The sequence below is a fragment of the Penaeus chinensis genome, chromosome 29 (assembly GCF_019202785.1).
Source record: "Penaeus chinensis breed Huanghai No. 1 chromosome 29, ASM1920278v2, whole genome shotgun sequence".
Lineage (NCBI taxonomy): Eukaryota > Metazoa > Arthropoda > Malacostraca > Decapoda > Penaeidae > Penaeus > Penaeus chinensis.
The window spans coordinates 20,320,625-20,339,436 of NC_061847.1; the positions used below are offsets into that span (position 1 = coordinate 20,320,625).

General features: G+C 43.7%; 1 protein-coding gene across 2 annotated transcripts in view; it reads left to right on the forward strand.

Annotated features, from left to right (window-relative positions):
- The window catches only part of LOC125040726 (muscle M-line assembly protein unc-89-like), a 75,712-nt gene that overhangs the window by 39,093 nt on the left and 17,807 nt on the right, over positions 1–18,812 (forward strand). For both annotated transcript variants that reach the window (XM_047635424.1, XM_047635425.1), the window contains exons 10-23: positions 41–212; positions 545–636; positions 1,014–1,148; positions 1,983–2,294; positions 3,001–3,091; positions 3,261–3,421; positions 3,574–3,717; positions 3,997–4,020; positions 5,072–5,719; positions 7,090–8,145; positions 9,281–9,316; positions 9,955–11,115; positions 13,848–13,868; positions 14,971–15,039. In XM_047635424.1, the coding sequence (XP_047491380.1) occupies positions 41–212; positions 545–636; positions 1,014–1,148; positions 1,983–2,294; positions 3,001–3,091; positions 3,261–3,421; positions 3,574–3,717; positions 3,997–4,020; positions 5,072–5,719; positions 7,090–8,145; positions 9,281–9,316; positions 9,955–11,115; positions 13,848–13,868; positions 14,971–15,039 (4,122 nt within the window). The remainder of the gene's footprint in view (positions 1–40; positions 213–544; positions 637–1,013; positions 1,149–1,982; positions 2,295–3,000; positions 3,092–3,260; positions 3,422–3,573; positions 3,718–3,996; positions 4,021–5,071; positions 5,720–7,089; positions 8,146–9,280; positions 9,317–9,954; positions 11,116–13,847; positions 13,869–14,970; positions 15,040–18,812) is intronic.

Sequence of the window (18,812 nt, forward strand, 5' to 3'; positions counted from 1 at the left end):
AAAATAATATAAAGTAAACACAATGTCTTCGCCCCTCCAGATGGTGCAGGAACAAGGCCGCATTTCCATGTACAAGAAGATCTGCGGGAAAGACCAGTATGTTGTCTCAGTCACCATCATGAGTCCTGTGGTTGAAGATGGCGGCCAGTGGAGGTGCAACGCCTTCAACCCATTCGGTGACTCGAACGCCAACATTGCCCTTAATTTCGAAAGTAAGTGTAGACCGAATTATTGTGACAGATGTAGGAATGGTATGAATGAGAATGAGGTATTGCACGGAGAAAGAGATATAACTAACGTAATTTAGATATCGAAACTTGTGCGTTACATCTTTTGCTTTGTAAAATCATTCATTCTCATTCATACCGTTTGTCGAAAGTCACGTTTGTGAGTGTCGTTGATGTACACTCACTTTATAGAAGTGCACCGTTATGAGGGATAAATATTTAAACATTTGGTAGGAGTATTGATCTCAGTAAAGAATATTGCGGTGGCATCTAGAATGATTGCGAAGTATTGTGACTAACCATTCCTTTTTCCGCAGAGGGCAAGGCAGTCCCGGAGGGATTCGCACCCACTTTCCTCGACAAACCATCCATTATCCCCAACGAAACTGGCACCATGATTACCATGAAGGTAAGGCTTCACACTGTTCTCACTATCAGAACAATTGCATCTTCAGTTTTCTTTTCGAGGCGTAGATAATGATGACTAGTGACAAGTTGAGAGGTTTGGTGTTCAGCATTACTTGCAATAGGTGTTATTCACGTTGCATTCAGTTAACTATCATCACCAACCTCACAAATACATCTTTGCCTCGATGAAATAGAAGGAAAATGAGTCGTATTGCGGTTTACGATTTGGAAACATAATAACATAATGCCGTAGCTAGTATAAACATTCATCAACAGATACACAATAATACATTGTTGAATACATATAGTTACAATGATGAGTGCAAATAAACGCTTAAGATATTGATAAATACATTAACGAGCTCTCTCTTACTACAGGTTCGTTGCAAGGCCAAGCCTCAGCCGACAGTTGAGTGGTTCAAGGACGGCAAGAAACTGGAGGCTGTCAAGCGCTTGGTCATCAAGGAGCACAAAGTGACAGCCGAGATGTTCGAATACTCATGCATCGTCAAGGTACGGATTCCGTTTTCTTTAGTGCTGCTCTGGGAAGTCCTATAGACGGACGTAAACTTTTGACAGCTGCCGAGTTGTGGTGGATGGATGACTAAGGTTGTGCAAAGACCAAACAGTCATAAAGACCAAGACAACTCGGATAAACTGTTCTGTGGACCCTCGAACGACTGACCTTAAGGTCTTGATGTGTTTTGAATGACTCACAGGGTTGGCTTTGACCTGACTATCTGCTGCACGTGAGACGAGATCCTGTGAATGAAAATGCCTGTTGACTCAGCTTGGCATGGTTGCATGCTTGACATACAGACATAGGGCTTTATGTGGTTATTATCACATTCAGCAACAGCACTGCTACAAGTTATTATAAATTGCATTATTACATACATGATGAAATATTTTTGTCCACAACACATGTCTTAGTGAAACAATAAATATGTGAGATATTATTTCCAGTTGTACGCTCCTCTGTGATGTCCTGACCCCTGATACCTCTCTTACCCAAGCGATCTCCATTTCAATCTCCTCGATTCCTCTTCCTTTCATTTTTTTATTTTCCCTTCTTCTATCGTCCTCGATCTGACTCCTCCCTCTGTGTATGATGTATTAGTGTCATGATTACCCAGCCAGTACAGATTTCTATCTTTCCATTGTAATTTTGTTTTTACTTTTGTCAACACTTTTCTCAACATCCCTTCCCTGCGTGTTGCTAGTCTATGCATTTTGAAGCGAATTTTGCCCTTACTGTAATTAGTGTACATGTAAGTGTCCCAATGTGTGTGTCTGGTTTCCCTGCCCAACACATGAACCTTTGGGCTGATGGTCTTGCTGACTCAGGATCCGTGTGGTGCTGACGCCGGCAAGTACAAATGCGTGGCCATGAACCAGTTCGGCGAGGCCACCGCCAACGTCAACCTCAACATCGAGGCTGACCAAGAGCCTTCAGGTCAAGCGCCAGTGTTTATCGAAAAGCCGAGCATCAAGTTCGAGGAGAAGGCCGGGCGCGTGCTGATGGAGGCCCTGGTGCGAGCCGACCCTCAGCCGACGTCCCGCTGGACGAAGGACGGCAAGGAGCTGGACAGCTCCAAAGTGACTGCCACTGTCACCAGGGAGAAGGACGACCTCTACCGCATCCGGCTGGAGCTGAGGGTAACCCAGCCCACCGTCTCCTGCTGCCTCTGTTACTACCATTACAATACAGCTGCTGCCATCAATGCTATTAATACCTATACCTTACCGCAGCTCTGTGCGAGGCTACGGGTGACCTCCCTTGCCCTGCTTGTTTTAAAAGGCTTTATTAAATCTAACAGATTTATTTATGATTCTCTTTATTTCAGCGACAATTTCCCCATAATAACACCAACAACACCTTCACCCAAAAACCTACCTTAGTATTAGCTAACTAAACACTGAAAGAACTTATTTACATTAGCTGTAAAACAATCAGTATTACATAGAGCAATCTGCCTTAATATTTGTAACATAGACTTATATTTGTCTAACCCACATTAATAATAATCAATAGGAATGGTATATATTATTAAACAAAAAGACATTCTATCAGCAATTTGTAATTCTTAAGTTACTCCTCAAGGCATCACATTTAATGGTTCTCCCACTTAGGAATGAAACTACTTTACACCAACTCCCGGAAAACTTCTTCCGTCCACCCCCAACCCCTTAGTCTAAGACGTCCTTTAAGACTCCATCAGGAGTCATAGGACCTGTGCCACTTGGTGAACGTGCATAACCCCGAGCTTAGGCCTCGTGTCTGAAGTCTCTTTGGCTAGTGTAGATGCTGGGCTCTCAAACTCGGGTTCTGTTCAGAGGCTCATCCAAGCTCTTTCCTTTGCAGAAGCCACAGCCGACTGACGGTGGCGTTTACAAGTGCAACATTAAGAACGAATTTGGAGAGCTTAATGCCAACCTGAACCTCAATATCGAAGGTAGTATTACTCGCAGTACTGTTAGTGGAAAATTTACGTCTAAATATAAAGAAAAAAACAGAGAGCCAAAATATATTTTTGATATGTGATTTATTTCTGTGCTGTTTAAATAAAGATCTATTATGTTCTCCTAATTACCTGAGACTCATTATCTGTTTTACCTGTACAGTCGCTCCTACGATCAAGAAACCTCCCAAGATCGTGTCGGTGTTCAACAGGAAGGTCGTGATGGAATGCGTTGTCATGTCCACTTCCAAGCCTGCCTGCAACTGGTTCAAGGATACCACCAAGGTCAGGTTGGACACGCGCCACTGCGTCAACATCCTTGAGGTGAGTTCTACAAGGCGGACAGAACAATTATGAGAAGTAAAACGCGAAACTGTGACATGTTTTGATGTTATGATTCCTTGTACTACGATGGGAGACGAGACGTAGCTTACTGCAAAAGTACACAGTAATGAGATCACTTTCCCCTGCTACAGGAGGGCGAGGGCAAGTACGTTGTCCAGATGGAGATGCTCAAGGCAGAGAAGTCGGACTGCGGCATGTACAAGCTCGTGGCCAAGAACGAGAAGGGCGAGACTACTTCCCAGACCGTCCAGCTCATCGAGAGCATGCTGGAGGAGGTCAGTCTTGCGCACACTAATATATTGTTGGCTGAAAATGAGAGGGGATACTGAGATATATATTTTTAAACGGAAGCTTTCCTGCTTAGAATAAAAGTAAATCGGAAAAAAATGGTAAATACTTATAGCTTTTCTTATTTTCATATAGCTGATGCTTATTTATTCATTCTTAGACACATTAGGCTTCTCTTATTTAGCCTACGTATCTGTAAAAGACTGTAAGTACAGATGAATAATCTATTATTTTTTCTTTCCTTTTATTTCCCACTGCGTCTTCAGAAGAAAGAGAAGAAAGAAGAGAAGGTAAGGCAATCTATCTATATCTCTTATTCCCCTGTAATCATAAGGACGTAGTATCCCCCCCCCCCACCCCACCCTACCACCACCGCAACCATCCCCAAACTAGTCTCTGGCCCATCCCTTATTTAGTGGTTGTGAGGGCTGATAGTACATGTAAATAGTGGTACCTCTTTTAGTCGGAAAAGGAAGTACTGTTTTATCATAGGATCGTTCCTGCTTTGCTATGGTAGACCGACACAGCCCCCAGGAAGGGTAGATCTTTAGATTGATGGTATAAATGTAATTGAGGAATTAATCATAGAGCAAGAGCATGTTCAAAATACTGGTAGTGAAGTTCACAATGTGACCTCGGTGAACATCTAAACATCCTCTCACAAAGAAGTATATTTTAGTTGATCCATCGGATGCTTTACATGTTCACCGAACTCAAAAGAACATAGCTACAGTAGGAGTAAGCTTGAACCCTTAGATCTAAACTGAACCTCTAGAGCACAACAAAACAGTTGATGTGCTTGCGGTTTCCACGACCATTAGAGTACCAAATATCTCCCCATACAGTTCCAACCCTACAGAATGCTCCAGTCCCAACCAGACACATAGTTTAACAGTTCCAAACCCACAAATTGTTCAATAGTTCCCATGCCATGGCCCTCATCCCCCAGTCGTTACATAGTCCAAAAAGTTGTAAAACAGTCTCAACCCACATATTGTTCGTAAGTTCCCACTCCATAAATTGTACAGTAATCTCTACCCCACAAATTGTTCAACTGTCCCAACCCCATAACGAGTTCAGCAGATAAAACAGAACAACAGCACAATGCGCACTTCCGCTCTTTTGTCACTTGACAACCTATGCATACAGGAATCTTCCGAGGAGGAAGAGGAAGAAGAAGTGGAAAGTGATGACACGGTTGTGATGGAAGATGATGTGAAAGAAGAAGAGGAGATATATAAGGAGCCGGAAGAAGAGGAGGAAGAGATTATTGAAGAGACTGACGTGACGATGGAAGAGGAGGTTACCGAGGAAGAAGAGAAGAAAAAGAAACCTAAGAAGAAGGAAGAGGAGAAGAAGAAAGAGGAGGAGAAAAAGAAGGATGAAAAGAAGAAGGAAGAGGAGAAAAAGAAAGTTGAAGAGAAAAAGAAAGTCGAAGAAAAGAAGAAAGAGGAAGAGAAAAAGAAAGTAGAAGAAAAGAAGAAAGAGGAAGAGAAAAAGAAAGTAGAAGAGAAGAAGAAAGAAGAGGAGAAAAAGAAAGTAGAAGAAAAGAAGAAAGAGGAAGAGAAAAAGAAAGTAGAAGAGAAGAAGAAAGTCGAAGAGAAGAAGAAGGAAGAGGAGAAAAAGAAGCCCGAAGAAAAGAAGAAGGAGGAGCCGAAGAAACCCGAGGAAAAGAAGAAGGAGGAGGCCAAGCCAGCGGCCAAGCGGGCCAAGGAGGAGGCCAGGCCGTCGGACGCGAGCGAGAGCGAGGCGCCCTCCGAGAAGGAGAGCGCCAAGCCGCGCCGCAAGGCCCCGGCGCCCAAGAGCGAGTCGGAGCTGACGGAGAGCGAGGGCGAGGAGGTCCGGCGCAAGAAGGTCATCAAGAAGGTCGCCGCCAAGAAGGAGCTGAGGCGCGCCGAGGACAGCACGATGGACGAGGACACGATGACGGAGGGAGAGGAGCAGGAGGCGCCGCGGAAGGTCAAGAGGACGCTCAAGACGCTGAAGAAGGTGGATAAAATAACCAGAAGGAATCAAACATTTTAAAAAACGGCATTAACGTTTCTCGAGCTTCGTTTGACCGTGCATTACTCGCTGTCTCTGCCTTCGTGTGCTTGCCTCTTCTCGGGAATCTTCTGAGAAAAAAAAAAAAAAAACATTTTTTATTTATCATTATTATTATTTGCCAACAACCATTTCCTGTCGTCGGCGTCCGCACCAGGAGGCGTTCGTCATTTGTCACGCCGTTTCTGTTTTCTTTCTTCGCATAACAAGAAGCAAAGGAAGGCTAACCATGTCGTCACAAAATCACTTCGTTGATCTGTCTTTACTCCTACTATGATTATTCACTATTTATCTTCTCTTTGTAACACGACGCAGAGCTCAACATTTTCCACTTACACAAACACTTCACGCTATTCTATATGTAAATGTATCCTACTCCTTACTCACAGCCTAAAACTAACAGCATCATTCCAGAAAATTAGAGTTTAGTATTACTTATCAAAAGTTTATATGTATTTTGCTGTTCTGAATTTCGTGTATATATTCCATATTAGAGTTTAAAAGTGTGTGTCTGAATGGTAGTACAAATGAGTGAATGTGTTTATGCTTGCCTTTACCTCTTTTGAAAATAATTTTATACGAGATAAAAATCAAATACTAATGCTTCCACTTTTTCTCTCTTTTCCAGGTAAGAGCCCGGAATAGTCCCGTACTGGTAATGTTTTGTTATTATTCCCTGTCACAACACCCGGTAACTTACATCATAGCCTTTGAATATGATAGATTCTTGTTACTTCGTGTTCTCCTTTACAAATTTGTTGTTTTATGAGTCATGCACACATGAATGTTTTTTACATGTCATAGAACCACGTGATTTCTTGCAATAGGCCTGTCACTTTCCTGTCACTAGCCGTCACGTCACATACTGTCTGGCGGCGGTTGTGTTTTCTTAGTGTTTTCCTTTCTCTGTACTTGCATGTTCCGTTCTTCCCTTTTTCTTCCTTTTTACGAAACCCAATTGTGATCACTCGTGCCACATGTTAATGCTGTGGTCACGATCTCCGTGTCTTGCATCTTTGCCGATAATTCTCATACACTCAAAAGAGACACACACCGTCGTTGGCGTGTGGCTGGTCTTCAGGGGGACTCGAACCCTTGAGTTCGGTCCCTTTTGAAGCACCCGGGTACTTGCCACCCAACGAACGGGGAGAATGTGTGAGGATGAATTCTTATCCGGCATGCTAAGTTAAGATACCAATCCGGCCGTTCTTTTCGTTTTCTTCTATCCCCTTTTCGTATCGATTTTTCCTTCTTCTCTTTTCTTTGGGTGTTCCTGTGTTTTAGTGTTTCATATGCGTTTTCCCCTTTCCCTTTAGCGCGTAGACGAAGACGAGGAGACAGAGGAAGAGATTCAAGAGGAAATCTCTGAATCTGAGACTTTGATCTCCGAGTCAGAGGAAGAGGTAGTTAAGAAGCCAGAAAAGGCAAAAGAACCGGAAAAGAAAAAGGAGCCGGAGAAGAAAAAAGAGGAGGTGAAGGAGGAAAAGAAAAAGGAGGAGGTAAAACAGGAAAAGAAAGAGGAGCCAAAGAAGAAGGATTCGAAGATAAGGATGGAAGAGGAGATCGTTGAGACGGTAGAGGAAAAGAAAGAGAAAGTCAAGCAGAAAAAAGATTCAAAAATCAAAATGGAGGAGGAAATAGTAGAGATTGTCGAAGAAAAGACAGAAGAACCCAAAAAGAAAGAGGAAACAACCAAAAAGAAAACCTCCAAGGTTGAGGAAAAGGTGGAAGAGGTTGTCGAGGAAAAGGGAAATCCCCAGAAGAAGGTAGAAGAGGCCAAAAAGAAAACTTCAAAGGTCGAGGAAAAGATAGAAGAGAAAACGGAATCTAAGAACCCGCCAGAAAAGAAAAAGTCGTCCAAAGTCGAGGAGAAAGTAGAAAAGACTGTCGTGGAAGAAAAGAAGGAAGAACCAAAATCAAAGAAGATAAAAACGGAAGAGGAAACCGTTAAGAAGACCGAGGTAGAGAACCCCGCAAGGAACCCGAAGAAGGAAGAGTTCAGGAAAGTAGACGATTACTGGAACGAAAAGTTTGATGAGGAGGACGACATTCCTTCTAAGCCGCTGCTCAAAAAGCTGCCCACTCCGCCGCCCATCTACGTCCCAGAGACAGAATCGGAGTCGGAGTCCGAGGGCGAGGACCTCATGGCCAGCCTTCTGTCGCAGTTCATGGGGCAGAAGAAGAAACAAAAGACCTTCGAGAGTACCCCTCGAGAACCCCGCAAAAAGTCCTTTGATAGACGCTCGATTGAGCCGGAAGACGAGCCCGAGGAACAGAGCGCCGCTTTCACTGCCCAGCAAGAACCCGAGAAAAAGAAATCCTCCGTCGAGGGGGACGCGACTGTGACGACACCCAAGAAGAAAGAACCCGAGGTAAGTGAGGAAGACGCGGCGCTGACCATTAAACCGAAGGAGAAGATCAAGTCGCCGCCTCCCCCGCTGGGGAAACATGAAGTGCTCACGTCCGTCATCAAGGAAACCGACGAAGACGCGGAATCAAGCCCTCCTTCGCCGCCGCCTCCTCCCAAGGAAGAGCCGAAAAAAGGAACGAAATCCAAGGCTGATCTCGAGGATATGACGCCCATGGAACGCTACTTGTATGAGCTCTTTGGAGGGACAGTTGACGAAGAAGACGAAGCTCCGGTAGGCAATACGGTACCTAGATGGTGGTCCGCCTCGCCCAGGGACCTAGTGTACCTCCACTGAGATTTGTTTTGCTGTTTTCAATTACTGCAGATATGCCCTCCCCCTCCCTGCTCCCCATCCCTATCTCTCTCTCTTTCTCTTTCTCTCTTACTTTTTCTCTCTCTTTCTTTCTCTTTCCCTCTTCCTCTCTCTCATCCTATCTCTCTGTACTGGTTCTTTAATTGCAAACCCTCCAACTCCCTCCATGCCCATCCCACCCTTTTTTTCAACACACCCACTTCTTTCGGGGAGTAGTCAGATCAAAGTCCTCACAAAAGATGCCAATACAGTGCAACCCGCGTCAGTGGAGCGCCCCTTTCCCTGCGGCGAGGCGACCCCTGCGTCCGACGTGTGTCCCGGCGCCAGCACGGGGCGTCGCAGCTCTCCTTGGTTTCTGCATTCGAAGATCTCGCCGTCTAACAAATAAGAAGAAAATTTTTAAAATTCGAAGGATAAAGCGATCAAGCATTTTAAAATGACGACATTTAAATAGCCCGGTAGTGAGGTTGCCCTTTTGGCGACTTTTAAACGAACACTGAACACCCGAATTACACCCACAAATTTCTAAATGACACTAAATGATGCCTTTCCTTTGCAGGTAATTGCTATATAATGAAATACGCTTTATCTATTATTTTCTCATTATTATTGTAGATTTGGCTCTCTGTAGGAGTTGGTATATCTTAGCACTTCTCTCCAGTAGAAAAACGTATACTAACTTCTTTATCTTGCAAAGTCTGTAGTTGTATTTCGCTTTTTTTTCTGAAACGCGTTTGAGGTAGGAAATTCTAACAGCTTTTTGTGCATCTTTTTCATCCCACAGAAGGAAGAGGTGAAGCAGGAAAAGATGGAGCAACAGGTACTTGTTACTCATTGCACTGTCTGTCAAGTGTCTTTTATGCTATTTACCGTAGATTTAGTCAGTTTTCATTGATTTTATCTATGTTCTTGCCATCTTATTATGTACTATAGTCTTCACTTTGAGTACAGTACAGTTTTTATTCAACATTCAAGTATCCTATTACAAGAAATATCTAGATTTACACCAACTACATTTGCATTTTGTATTTTTTTATAAATATTAGTAAAACATCCAAATATTTACATTTTAAACATACATTGATAATACCAAATGTCTTTTCCTAAAATATGTGTATGTGTTTTACACCAAATTATAAATATGTTTATGTTCTAAATGTCTAAATGTATTTCGTTTTAAATGTCTAAATGTATGTCGTTTTAAATGTCTAAATGTTTTTCGTTTTGGTTCGTTATGCATGCTGCTTCTTGCTAATTTGTTTACGTCCGTCTCTTCTTCCGTCCGCTCTGTGGAGTCCAAAACGCCCCCGTCCGCAGAAGCTGATTTCTGATCTGAGTCTACGCCATTGCCTGCGGGCGTGACGTCACATCAGGAGGTGCTTCTGCGAACGGGTCATGTTGTGTCGGTTTTTGCGAAGTACACGTAGCTCACCATCTTACGTTCCTCCTACCGCAAAGGAGGCCGTCCAGGTTGCAGAGGAATCGATGGTTCAGGAGACCGAGGCTAAAAAGAAGGTTGTTAAAAAGAAGGAGATTAAGAAAGAGGAAGCGGAGGAGTTTAAAATGCCGCAGCTGAAAAAGGTAGAAGTTAAAAAGCAGGAGGTTAAAGAAGAAGCTAAACAAGTTGAACTCAAAAAAGTTGAACTTAAAAAACAAGAAGTTAAACAGGAATCTCAACAGGTAGAGCTTAGAACAGTAGAGACTAAACAAGAATTTGCTTTTGGGGAAGCTCAGCAAATGCAACTAAAAAAAGTAGCGATTAAACAACACGAGGCCACCGTAGAGGAAGCTGCTTTTGGAGTGCAATTGAAGAAAGTAGAGGCTAAACAGGAGTTCACTTCCGGAGAAGCTCAGACAGTACAACTCAGGAAAGTTGAAACTAGGCAGGAGGTTTCCGTTGGAGAAACCCAGAAAATTCAGCTTAAAAAAGTAGGAGCCAGAGAGGAGTTGTCTGTTGGAGAAGCTCAGAAAGTGGAACTCAGGAAAGTAGGCGCTAAACAAGAAATGGCTGTAGATGAAGCTCAGAGAGTGCAACTAAAAAAGGTTGAGCATATTAAGCAAGAGGGTGTAGAGGAAGTTCAGAGGATTCAGCTTAGGAAAGTTAGCGCTAAGGAAGAGATGGCTGTAGATGAAGCTCAGAGGGTGCAGCTAAGAAAGGTTGAGCATACTAAACAAGAAGGCATGGAGGAAGCTCAGCGAATCCAACTAAAAAAAGTGGGCGCTAAGCAAGAAGTAACTGTAGAGGAAGGCCAGAGGGTGCAACTAAAAAAGGTTGAGCGAACTAAACAAGAGGGCATAGAAGAAGCCCAGAGAGTGCAACTAAAAAAGGTTGAGCATACTAAACAAGAGGGCATAGAGGAAGGCCAGAGAGTGCAACTAAAAAAGGTTGAGCGAACTAAACAAGAGGCTGTAGACGAGGCACAGAAGATCCAACTAAAAAAGATTGAGCCTAAAAAGCAAGCTGCCGTAGAAGACGCTGAGAAAGTTCAACTTAAAAAAGTAGAGCCTAAAAAGCAAGCTGTCGTAGAAGAATCTGAGAAAGTAGAGCTGAAAAAGGTAGAGCGCAAAGTCGAGCAGACCATCAAGGACGAACCGAAAGCCCCCAAAGAGACGGCACAGGTTTGTCACCAGCACTGACATGGCCTTGTTGGTCCCTCATACTCACACACGCACGCTTTCCACGGGCGGGTTGAGGCCCTTGTACTCCTGCTGGGGGGGGGGGGGGGCGGGGGGAGTCACTTGAGAAACGCTTACTGGCACTTTATCATGGGGCGAGTCATGCAGAGACACTGGCACTCTAACAGGGGAATCCCTTAAGATTGCCTTTTGATATGTTTGATGTCATTCACTGCAGTAATCAATGTCTGGCTGGAATATCAGTATTTATTCTCATGATGATTAGATATCTGAAACCACAGCATCAGACACTCAGGTGACATACTACTAGAAAGTTTATCAAAACAAGGGCCCAACTTTCCACGCAGGGAATAACGCGCAGTCTAATCGTTAAAAACAAACATTATGATAATTGATAAATCTCATTTTCACTAAAGAATCTGAGAGGTTATCATCAATGTCGATCCCTTGTGTTGTCTCCATGAAGGGCGCGATGTAAACGCTCCCCGCTCGCGATGTCTCTGTGTTTCCGATGAGACCAGAAACACACTAACACGAGGTCTCACGAAGATCCGCCAGGTCGAGACCCGGCGGTACTAATGTCCTTGTCTGTGGATGACGAGACCTGTTCGCTAGCTCGTTGGTACAAAAACGAAAGCTTAATCGCCGTTGTTAAAAATTCGTCAACTCCTTCACGCAAAACCATTCTTGATAAAACACTATTTTTCCTCATTGTGTTTTTATAGCGGTTGTCTCGCCTACGAGTGTTACTCGTCGTTTTTATTTTTTTCCGACGTATTACGTTTCCAAGGACGTTGAAAGGGTTATAACGACTTTGTGGCATGAGTGTTTTCGCGCGTAATTACCGAACTGGCTGATCGGTTTTCGCAATAAAACTCTCGGGAAATTGGGAGTGACAGCACGAAAAATAAGCTTTCCATACTTCTTAACCTACATGCTAAAACTGACAGCCAAATTATTTTCTATTAAATGTGATACAACTAAATACGTCAACCACAATGAAATCATTATATAAATCCTGTTTAAACTAACAGTTTAACAAACATATGATCGCCTATTTGAAATGCTCATAAAACAATAAAAAGTAAATTGCAAATGTAAATCCACCTGAAATATAATGATACATGAAACAAGAACTCGACCATAAATAAACTACCAAATGCCAAACTAGACAATATTCAAGTATTCTAAATAAACCAATTTATAAAACAACCTAAATACCAATAAAATTGACAGCCCAAATCCAGAGAATATATATATGAAGACACGTCGTCCATACGATCAAACCGGCCCAGAACATTTTTATTCTACAAGACTTAAGCTGAACGTTATCAAAATAATTACAAGTATCCGGAGCATCAATCTCACAACACGCGATGTACAGACGAGAACAAATTCTTGCCCTTTTCACGTCTTTCACGTCACTTTGCTTCACTCAGACCTCGAACAACGAATACACGCGTCACGTCATCCAATGATTCGACCTTAACACTGCCTCACGCTGCAACCGAGAGGCACTACCCGCATGGCCTTCCCTTGGCACTGCACGATCACCACTTGGCCAAAAGAGACTCTTCTTCCCTTGAAGCAAAATTGGCCCTCCCGCCATCCCATGATAAAAAACTGGAAACGCTATATTCCAATTGGCTAACAAAGATGAAGGAAAGGAGTCTGAGGCAAGAGGTTGATCCGCCACAAAGGAAATGGCCTTTAGGGTTTCTGTCTTCTCAGCTGACTTACACTAACGTGGTGATCCTGAGGCTAGAGGGTTCAGCACGAGGAGGTATTCTTTTTGGAATACCTCGTATTGCATCTTTCCTTTTTGTTTTTATTTTCTTTATTATTTTCTTTTCGTTGGAGTCAAGGGGTTCGAGTGACCGTCCAGCCCCGAGGTTCATTACGCCTACTGTCAAGAACAACCTGTTCTAACACAGCACTCTTTGAGTTCTTTTTTTTTTTGTCACTTTTGTAACACTTGTTATCTTTACAATGCCAGCAACTTACATGAACACTCACAAAGGCTACTTTTGTTTATCTTTTGAGTTTGCTGCATTAACGCATCCGTTTTGTTTATTTTATCGGCTATGAAAACTAGTGATCGTATTCCCGTTTATTTTAGAACGGAAATCGGTCTTACAAAATAGGTTTCAGAGGCCGATAGTCTTTTGTTTTGCTATACTTACACATTTTTTTATTTTATCGCACTTATATAATGTGGTTTAGTACGCTGAAACATGACAAGCTTCCCAACTCACACGTAACAGTTAATCTTTTTATTTTGAAATAATTTAAACAGTAACACAGGTTTTTTCTTTTGCATGTGTTCATATGACGCTGGTAGTTTATTGTAACACAAAATATAAGATAAAATATAACATGATCCATCGGCTAAACTCCAAACATCTAAATTATCCTTATGTTATTATTTTGATTTAGTTTCATGATATAAAAAGGCTTTAGTTTTATCACTAAAGTTTATTTTAGTTCATATAGGTAGAAAAAAACATCTTTAAAAGCCTTTACCTTCTAAGTTTTAAAAAACCTAAACGCTCACGCACATACTGTTTATATTTCCAGACATAACCCCATTATATATAAAGAAACACATTTCCCTCGTCTTAAAATTACAGAATAATAAACTGAAATACAAATAGGGAACTTTACTCCCTGTGTCACATCACTAATATATTGCTACCGCTCTCTCCCGCACTTAGAGCGACGAACCAGAAGAAAAGGTAGGCGACACGACACCAAAGTACACGGTAACAAGGGATAGGGGTAGAGTACACACAGGGAGGAGGGTGGGTATGAAAACACAGTCTAACGCAAACACTCGATCACCTACCCACACACACCGGAAGATGACGCTTGCTGATTGGCTAACCGAGGGAACAAATCATGCACTGCGGTTCCTTCCTGTATGTGCGTGGTTCTGTGATCATTCTTCGGCCTTCAGGAGTACTGCGGTGCCTGCGTGTAAAACTCTGTGCGGTTCGTCTGCCTTGAGGTTCTACAGCAGGACTCAGTGGTTCTCCCTGAATGGTTTTACATCTAGATTAGACTAACTGGTAGATTTACGCTTCAGGAGATTAAAATGATGTTCTTGTACACGTTTCTCTTCCGGCAAGAGGAGGATAGTTAGAAGCTTCTCCTCTTGTTGTAGAATTAGAGAAACAGAGAATCAGGCATCATTTTCAGTCTCTTTATCAGTGTGTATGTGTATGAGTGTGTGTGCGTTTGTGTGTAAGCATGTGCGTTTACATGTGTTATTAGATTGAAGTGGGTAGATAGTATATATTTTCATAAACAGCAAAGGTCAAATAAAGCCGTAAACCATAGACTACCAAATTGCTTATCAATCTAGGAAACCTAGATTAGTCTGTTTTTCTCCTACTGTTTTTTTATAGAAGCTTACATATGTTTATTTTTGGTATACAGCCTTATCCTATCTTTTTCAATCGTCACCTATTCCTGAACCCAAACTATGTCCCTCGATATTATATCCCACATTTTTTCTCCTATATACCACTTTGCACCAACATAATATCAACAACACTGACATCCAGACTGCATTTTCTTTTTTCTTTTTTCTTTTTTACATATCTGCAGTCCATTTTTTACCCCTGTTTGCCTCTCCTTACGGTCTACTCTTTATTTGGCCCAGATTGTACACTCAATAGTCAAATGCTTCTTCGGTGAAATGTTTATATCTATATACTCCTCTCCCTAACTCAAAATGACGTATATTTCCCATATATGTGAAACGTATAAAACAAGAATATATATTCCCATAGGCTTACCCAGGGATATATTTAAGCCTCAAAATCATTTCTTCAGACTCAGAGGATAAGCCATCGCGAACAACAAGAGGAATTCGAGTCTTATGAAGAGGAGGCAATTCAGAAGGTCGGATTAAATACCTCGCCCCTACCACCTCTCCTTCCTTCCCTTCCTTTGCTCTTTCTATTCAGTCTTTCAATCACTGTGACTGTTATTTTCTCTCGCCGGTTATATTTTCATCTCTCAACGATTTTTTTTTTTTTTTTTTTCGTTATCCTCTCTCAACGATTTGGTTTACTTCTCGAGTTCTGAATTTATGATCGATAGAATTTGATTTGATTAACTTGATTTCATTTTTCCGATGTTTATTTTGTAATATTCCCTGTTTTTTTATAATTTTTCATTTTTCAATAAATAACTTTCCGAGATACCCCGACCATTTCCGCTAAATAATACATACATATCAGTTATAAATGATATGGAAATTTTAAATAATTTCGAAGAATATATCTAACTGCACGCGTTCCTTCCCTGAAATTCTCAATTGCATATTTCTTAATTACAAATATTGCTTAAATAATAAGGTCACATTCTTTCCCATAAATCCCAGTTTCTCAGAGTAAATATTTGTAACAGACGGAGGTTACCGAGAAGCGTAAAATTTCCCAAAAGACCGGCCAGCCGCCAACCGCCGCCCAGGAGAGTGCTAAACCTGCAGAAAAGCGAAAGACTTCAAAGCCAATGGAATCCACTGAAACGAGAGACAGACGCCACACTAAACCCAAAGACATGCGAGGTGTTAAGGCGGATGACCATTCTCTAAGACCGACTGAGAGAGGAGAGGACTGGCAAGACGAGGGTGCTTACGACGAGCCAGAACCATGGGAAGGAGATGAGGATACCTACGATGAGCCAGAACCATGGGAAGGGGACGATGATACTTACGATGAGCCAGAACCATGGGAAGGAGATGAGGATACCTACGATGAGCCAGAACCATGGGAAGGAGATGAGGATACCTACGATGAGCCAGAACCATGGGAAGGAGATGAGGATACCTACGATGAGCCAGAACCATGGGAAGGAGATGAGGATACCTACGATGAGCCAGAACCATGGGAAGGAGATGAGGATACCTACGATGAGCCAGAACCATGGGAAGGAGATGAGGATACCTACGATGAGCCAGAACCATGGGAAGGAGATGAGGATACCTACGATGAGCCAGAACCATGGGAAGGAGATGAGGATACCTACGATGAGCCAGAACCATGGGAAGGAGATGAGGATACCTACGATGAGCCAGAACCATGGGAAGGAGATGAGGATACCTACGATGAGCCAGAACCATGGGAAGGAGATGAGGATACCTACGATGAGCCAGAACCATGGGAAGGAGATGAGGATACCTACGATGAGCCAGAACCATGGGAAGGAGATGAGGATACCTACGATGAGCCAGAACCATGGGAAGGAGATGAGGATACCTACGATGAGCCAGAACCATGGGAAGGAGATGAGGATACCTACGATGAGCCAGAACCATGGGAAGGAGATGAGGATACCTACGATGAGCCAGAACCATGGGAAGGAGATGAGGATACCTACGATGAGCCAGAACCATGGGAAGGAGATGAGGATACCTACGATGAGCCAGAACCATGGGAAGGAGATGAGGATACCTACGATGAGCCAGAACCATGGGAAGGAGATGAGGATACCTACGATGAGCCAGAACCATGGGAAGGAGATGAGGATACCTACGATGAGCCAGAACCATGGGAAGGAGATGAGGATACCTACGATGAGCCAGAACCATGGGAAGGAGATGAGGATACCTACGATGAGCCAGAACCATGGGAAGGAGATGAGGATACCTACGATGAGCCAGAACCATGGGAAGGAGATGAGGATACCTACGATGAGCCAGAACCATGGGAAGGAGATGAGGATACCTACGATGAGCCAGAACCATGGGAAGGAGATGAGGATACCTACGATGAGCCAGAACCATGGGAAGGAGATGAGGATACCTACGATGAGCCAGAACCATGGGAAGGAGATGAGGATACCTACGATGAGCCAGAACCATGGGAAGGAGATGAGGATACCTACGATGAGCCAGAACCATGGGAAGGAGATGAGGATACCTACGATGAGCCAGAACCATGGGAAGGAGATGAGGATACCTACGATGAGCCAGAACCATGGGAAGGAGATGAGGATACCTACGATGAGCCAGAACCATGGGAAGGAGATGAGGATACCTACGATGAGCCAGAACCATGGGAAGGAGATGAGGATACCTACGATGAGCCAGAACCATGGGAAGGAGATGAGGATACCTACGATGAGCCAGAACCATGGGAAGGAGATGAGGATACCTACGATGAGCCAGAACCATGGGAAGGAGATGAGGATACCTACGATGAGCCAGAACCATGGGAAGGAGATGAGGATACCTACGATGAGCCAGAACCATGGGAAGGAGATGAGGATACCTACGATGAGCCAGAACCATGGGAAGGAGATGAGGATACCTACGATGAGCCAGAACCATGGGAAGGAGATGAGGATACCTACGATGAGCCAGAACCATGGGAAGGAGATGAGGATACCTACGATGAGCCAGAACCATGGGAAGGAGATGAGGATACCTACGATGAGCCAGAACCATGGGAAGGAGATGAGGATACCTACGATGAGCCAGAACCATGGGAAGGAGATGAGGATACCTACGATGAGCCAGAACCATGGGAAGGAGATGAGGATACCTACGATGAGCCAGAACCATGGGAAGGAGATGAGGATACCTACGATGAGCCAGAACCATGGGAAGGAGATGAGGATACCTACGATGAGCCAGAACCATGGGAAGGAGATGAGGATACCTACGATGAGCCAGAACCATGGGAAGGAGATGAGGATACCTACGATGAGCCAGAACCATGGGAAGGAGATGAGGATACCTACGATGAGCCAGAACCATGGGAAGGAGATGAGGATACCTACGATGAGCCAGAACCATGGGAAGGAGATGAGGATACCTACGATGAGCCAGAACCATGGGAAGGAGATGAGGATACCTACGATGAGCCAGAACCATGGGAAGGAGATGAGGATACCTACGATGAGCCAGAACCATGGGAAGGAGATGAGGATACCTACGATGAGCCAGAACCATGGGAAGGAGATGAGGATACCTACGATGAGCCAGAACCATGGGAAGGAGATGAGGATACCTACGATGAGCCAGAACCATGGGAAGGAGATGAGGATACCTACGATGAGCCAGAACCATGGGAAGGAGATGAGGATACCTACGATGAGCCAGAACCATGGGAAGGAGATGAGGATACCTACGATGAGCCAGAACCATGGGAAGGAGATGAGGATACCTACGATGAGCCAGAACCATGGGAAGGAGATGAGGATACCTACGATGAGCCAGAACCATGGGAAGGAGATGAGGATACCTACGATGAGCCAGAACCATGGGAAGGAGATGAGGATACCTACGATGAGCCAGAACCATGGGAAGGAGATGAGGATACCTACGATGAGCCAGAACCATGGGAAGGAGATGAGGATACCTACGATGAGCCAGAACCATGGGAAGGAGATGAGGATACCTACGATGAGCCAGAACCATGGGAAGGAGATGAGGATACCTACGATGAGCCAGAACCATGGGAAGGAGATGAGGATACCTACGATGAGCCAGAACCATGGGAAGGAGATGAGGATACCTACGATGAGCCAGAACCATGGGAAGGAGATGAGGATACCTACGATGAGCCAGAACCATGGGAAGGAGATGAGGATACCTACGATGAGCCAGAACCATGGGAAGGAGATGAGGATACCTACGATGAGCCAGAACCATGGGAAGGAGATGA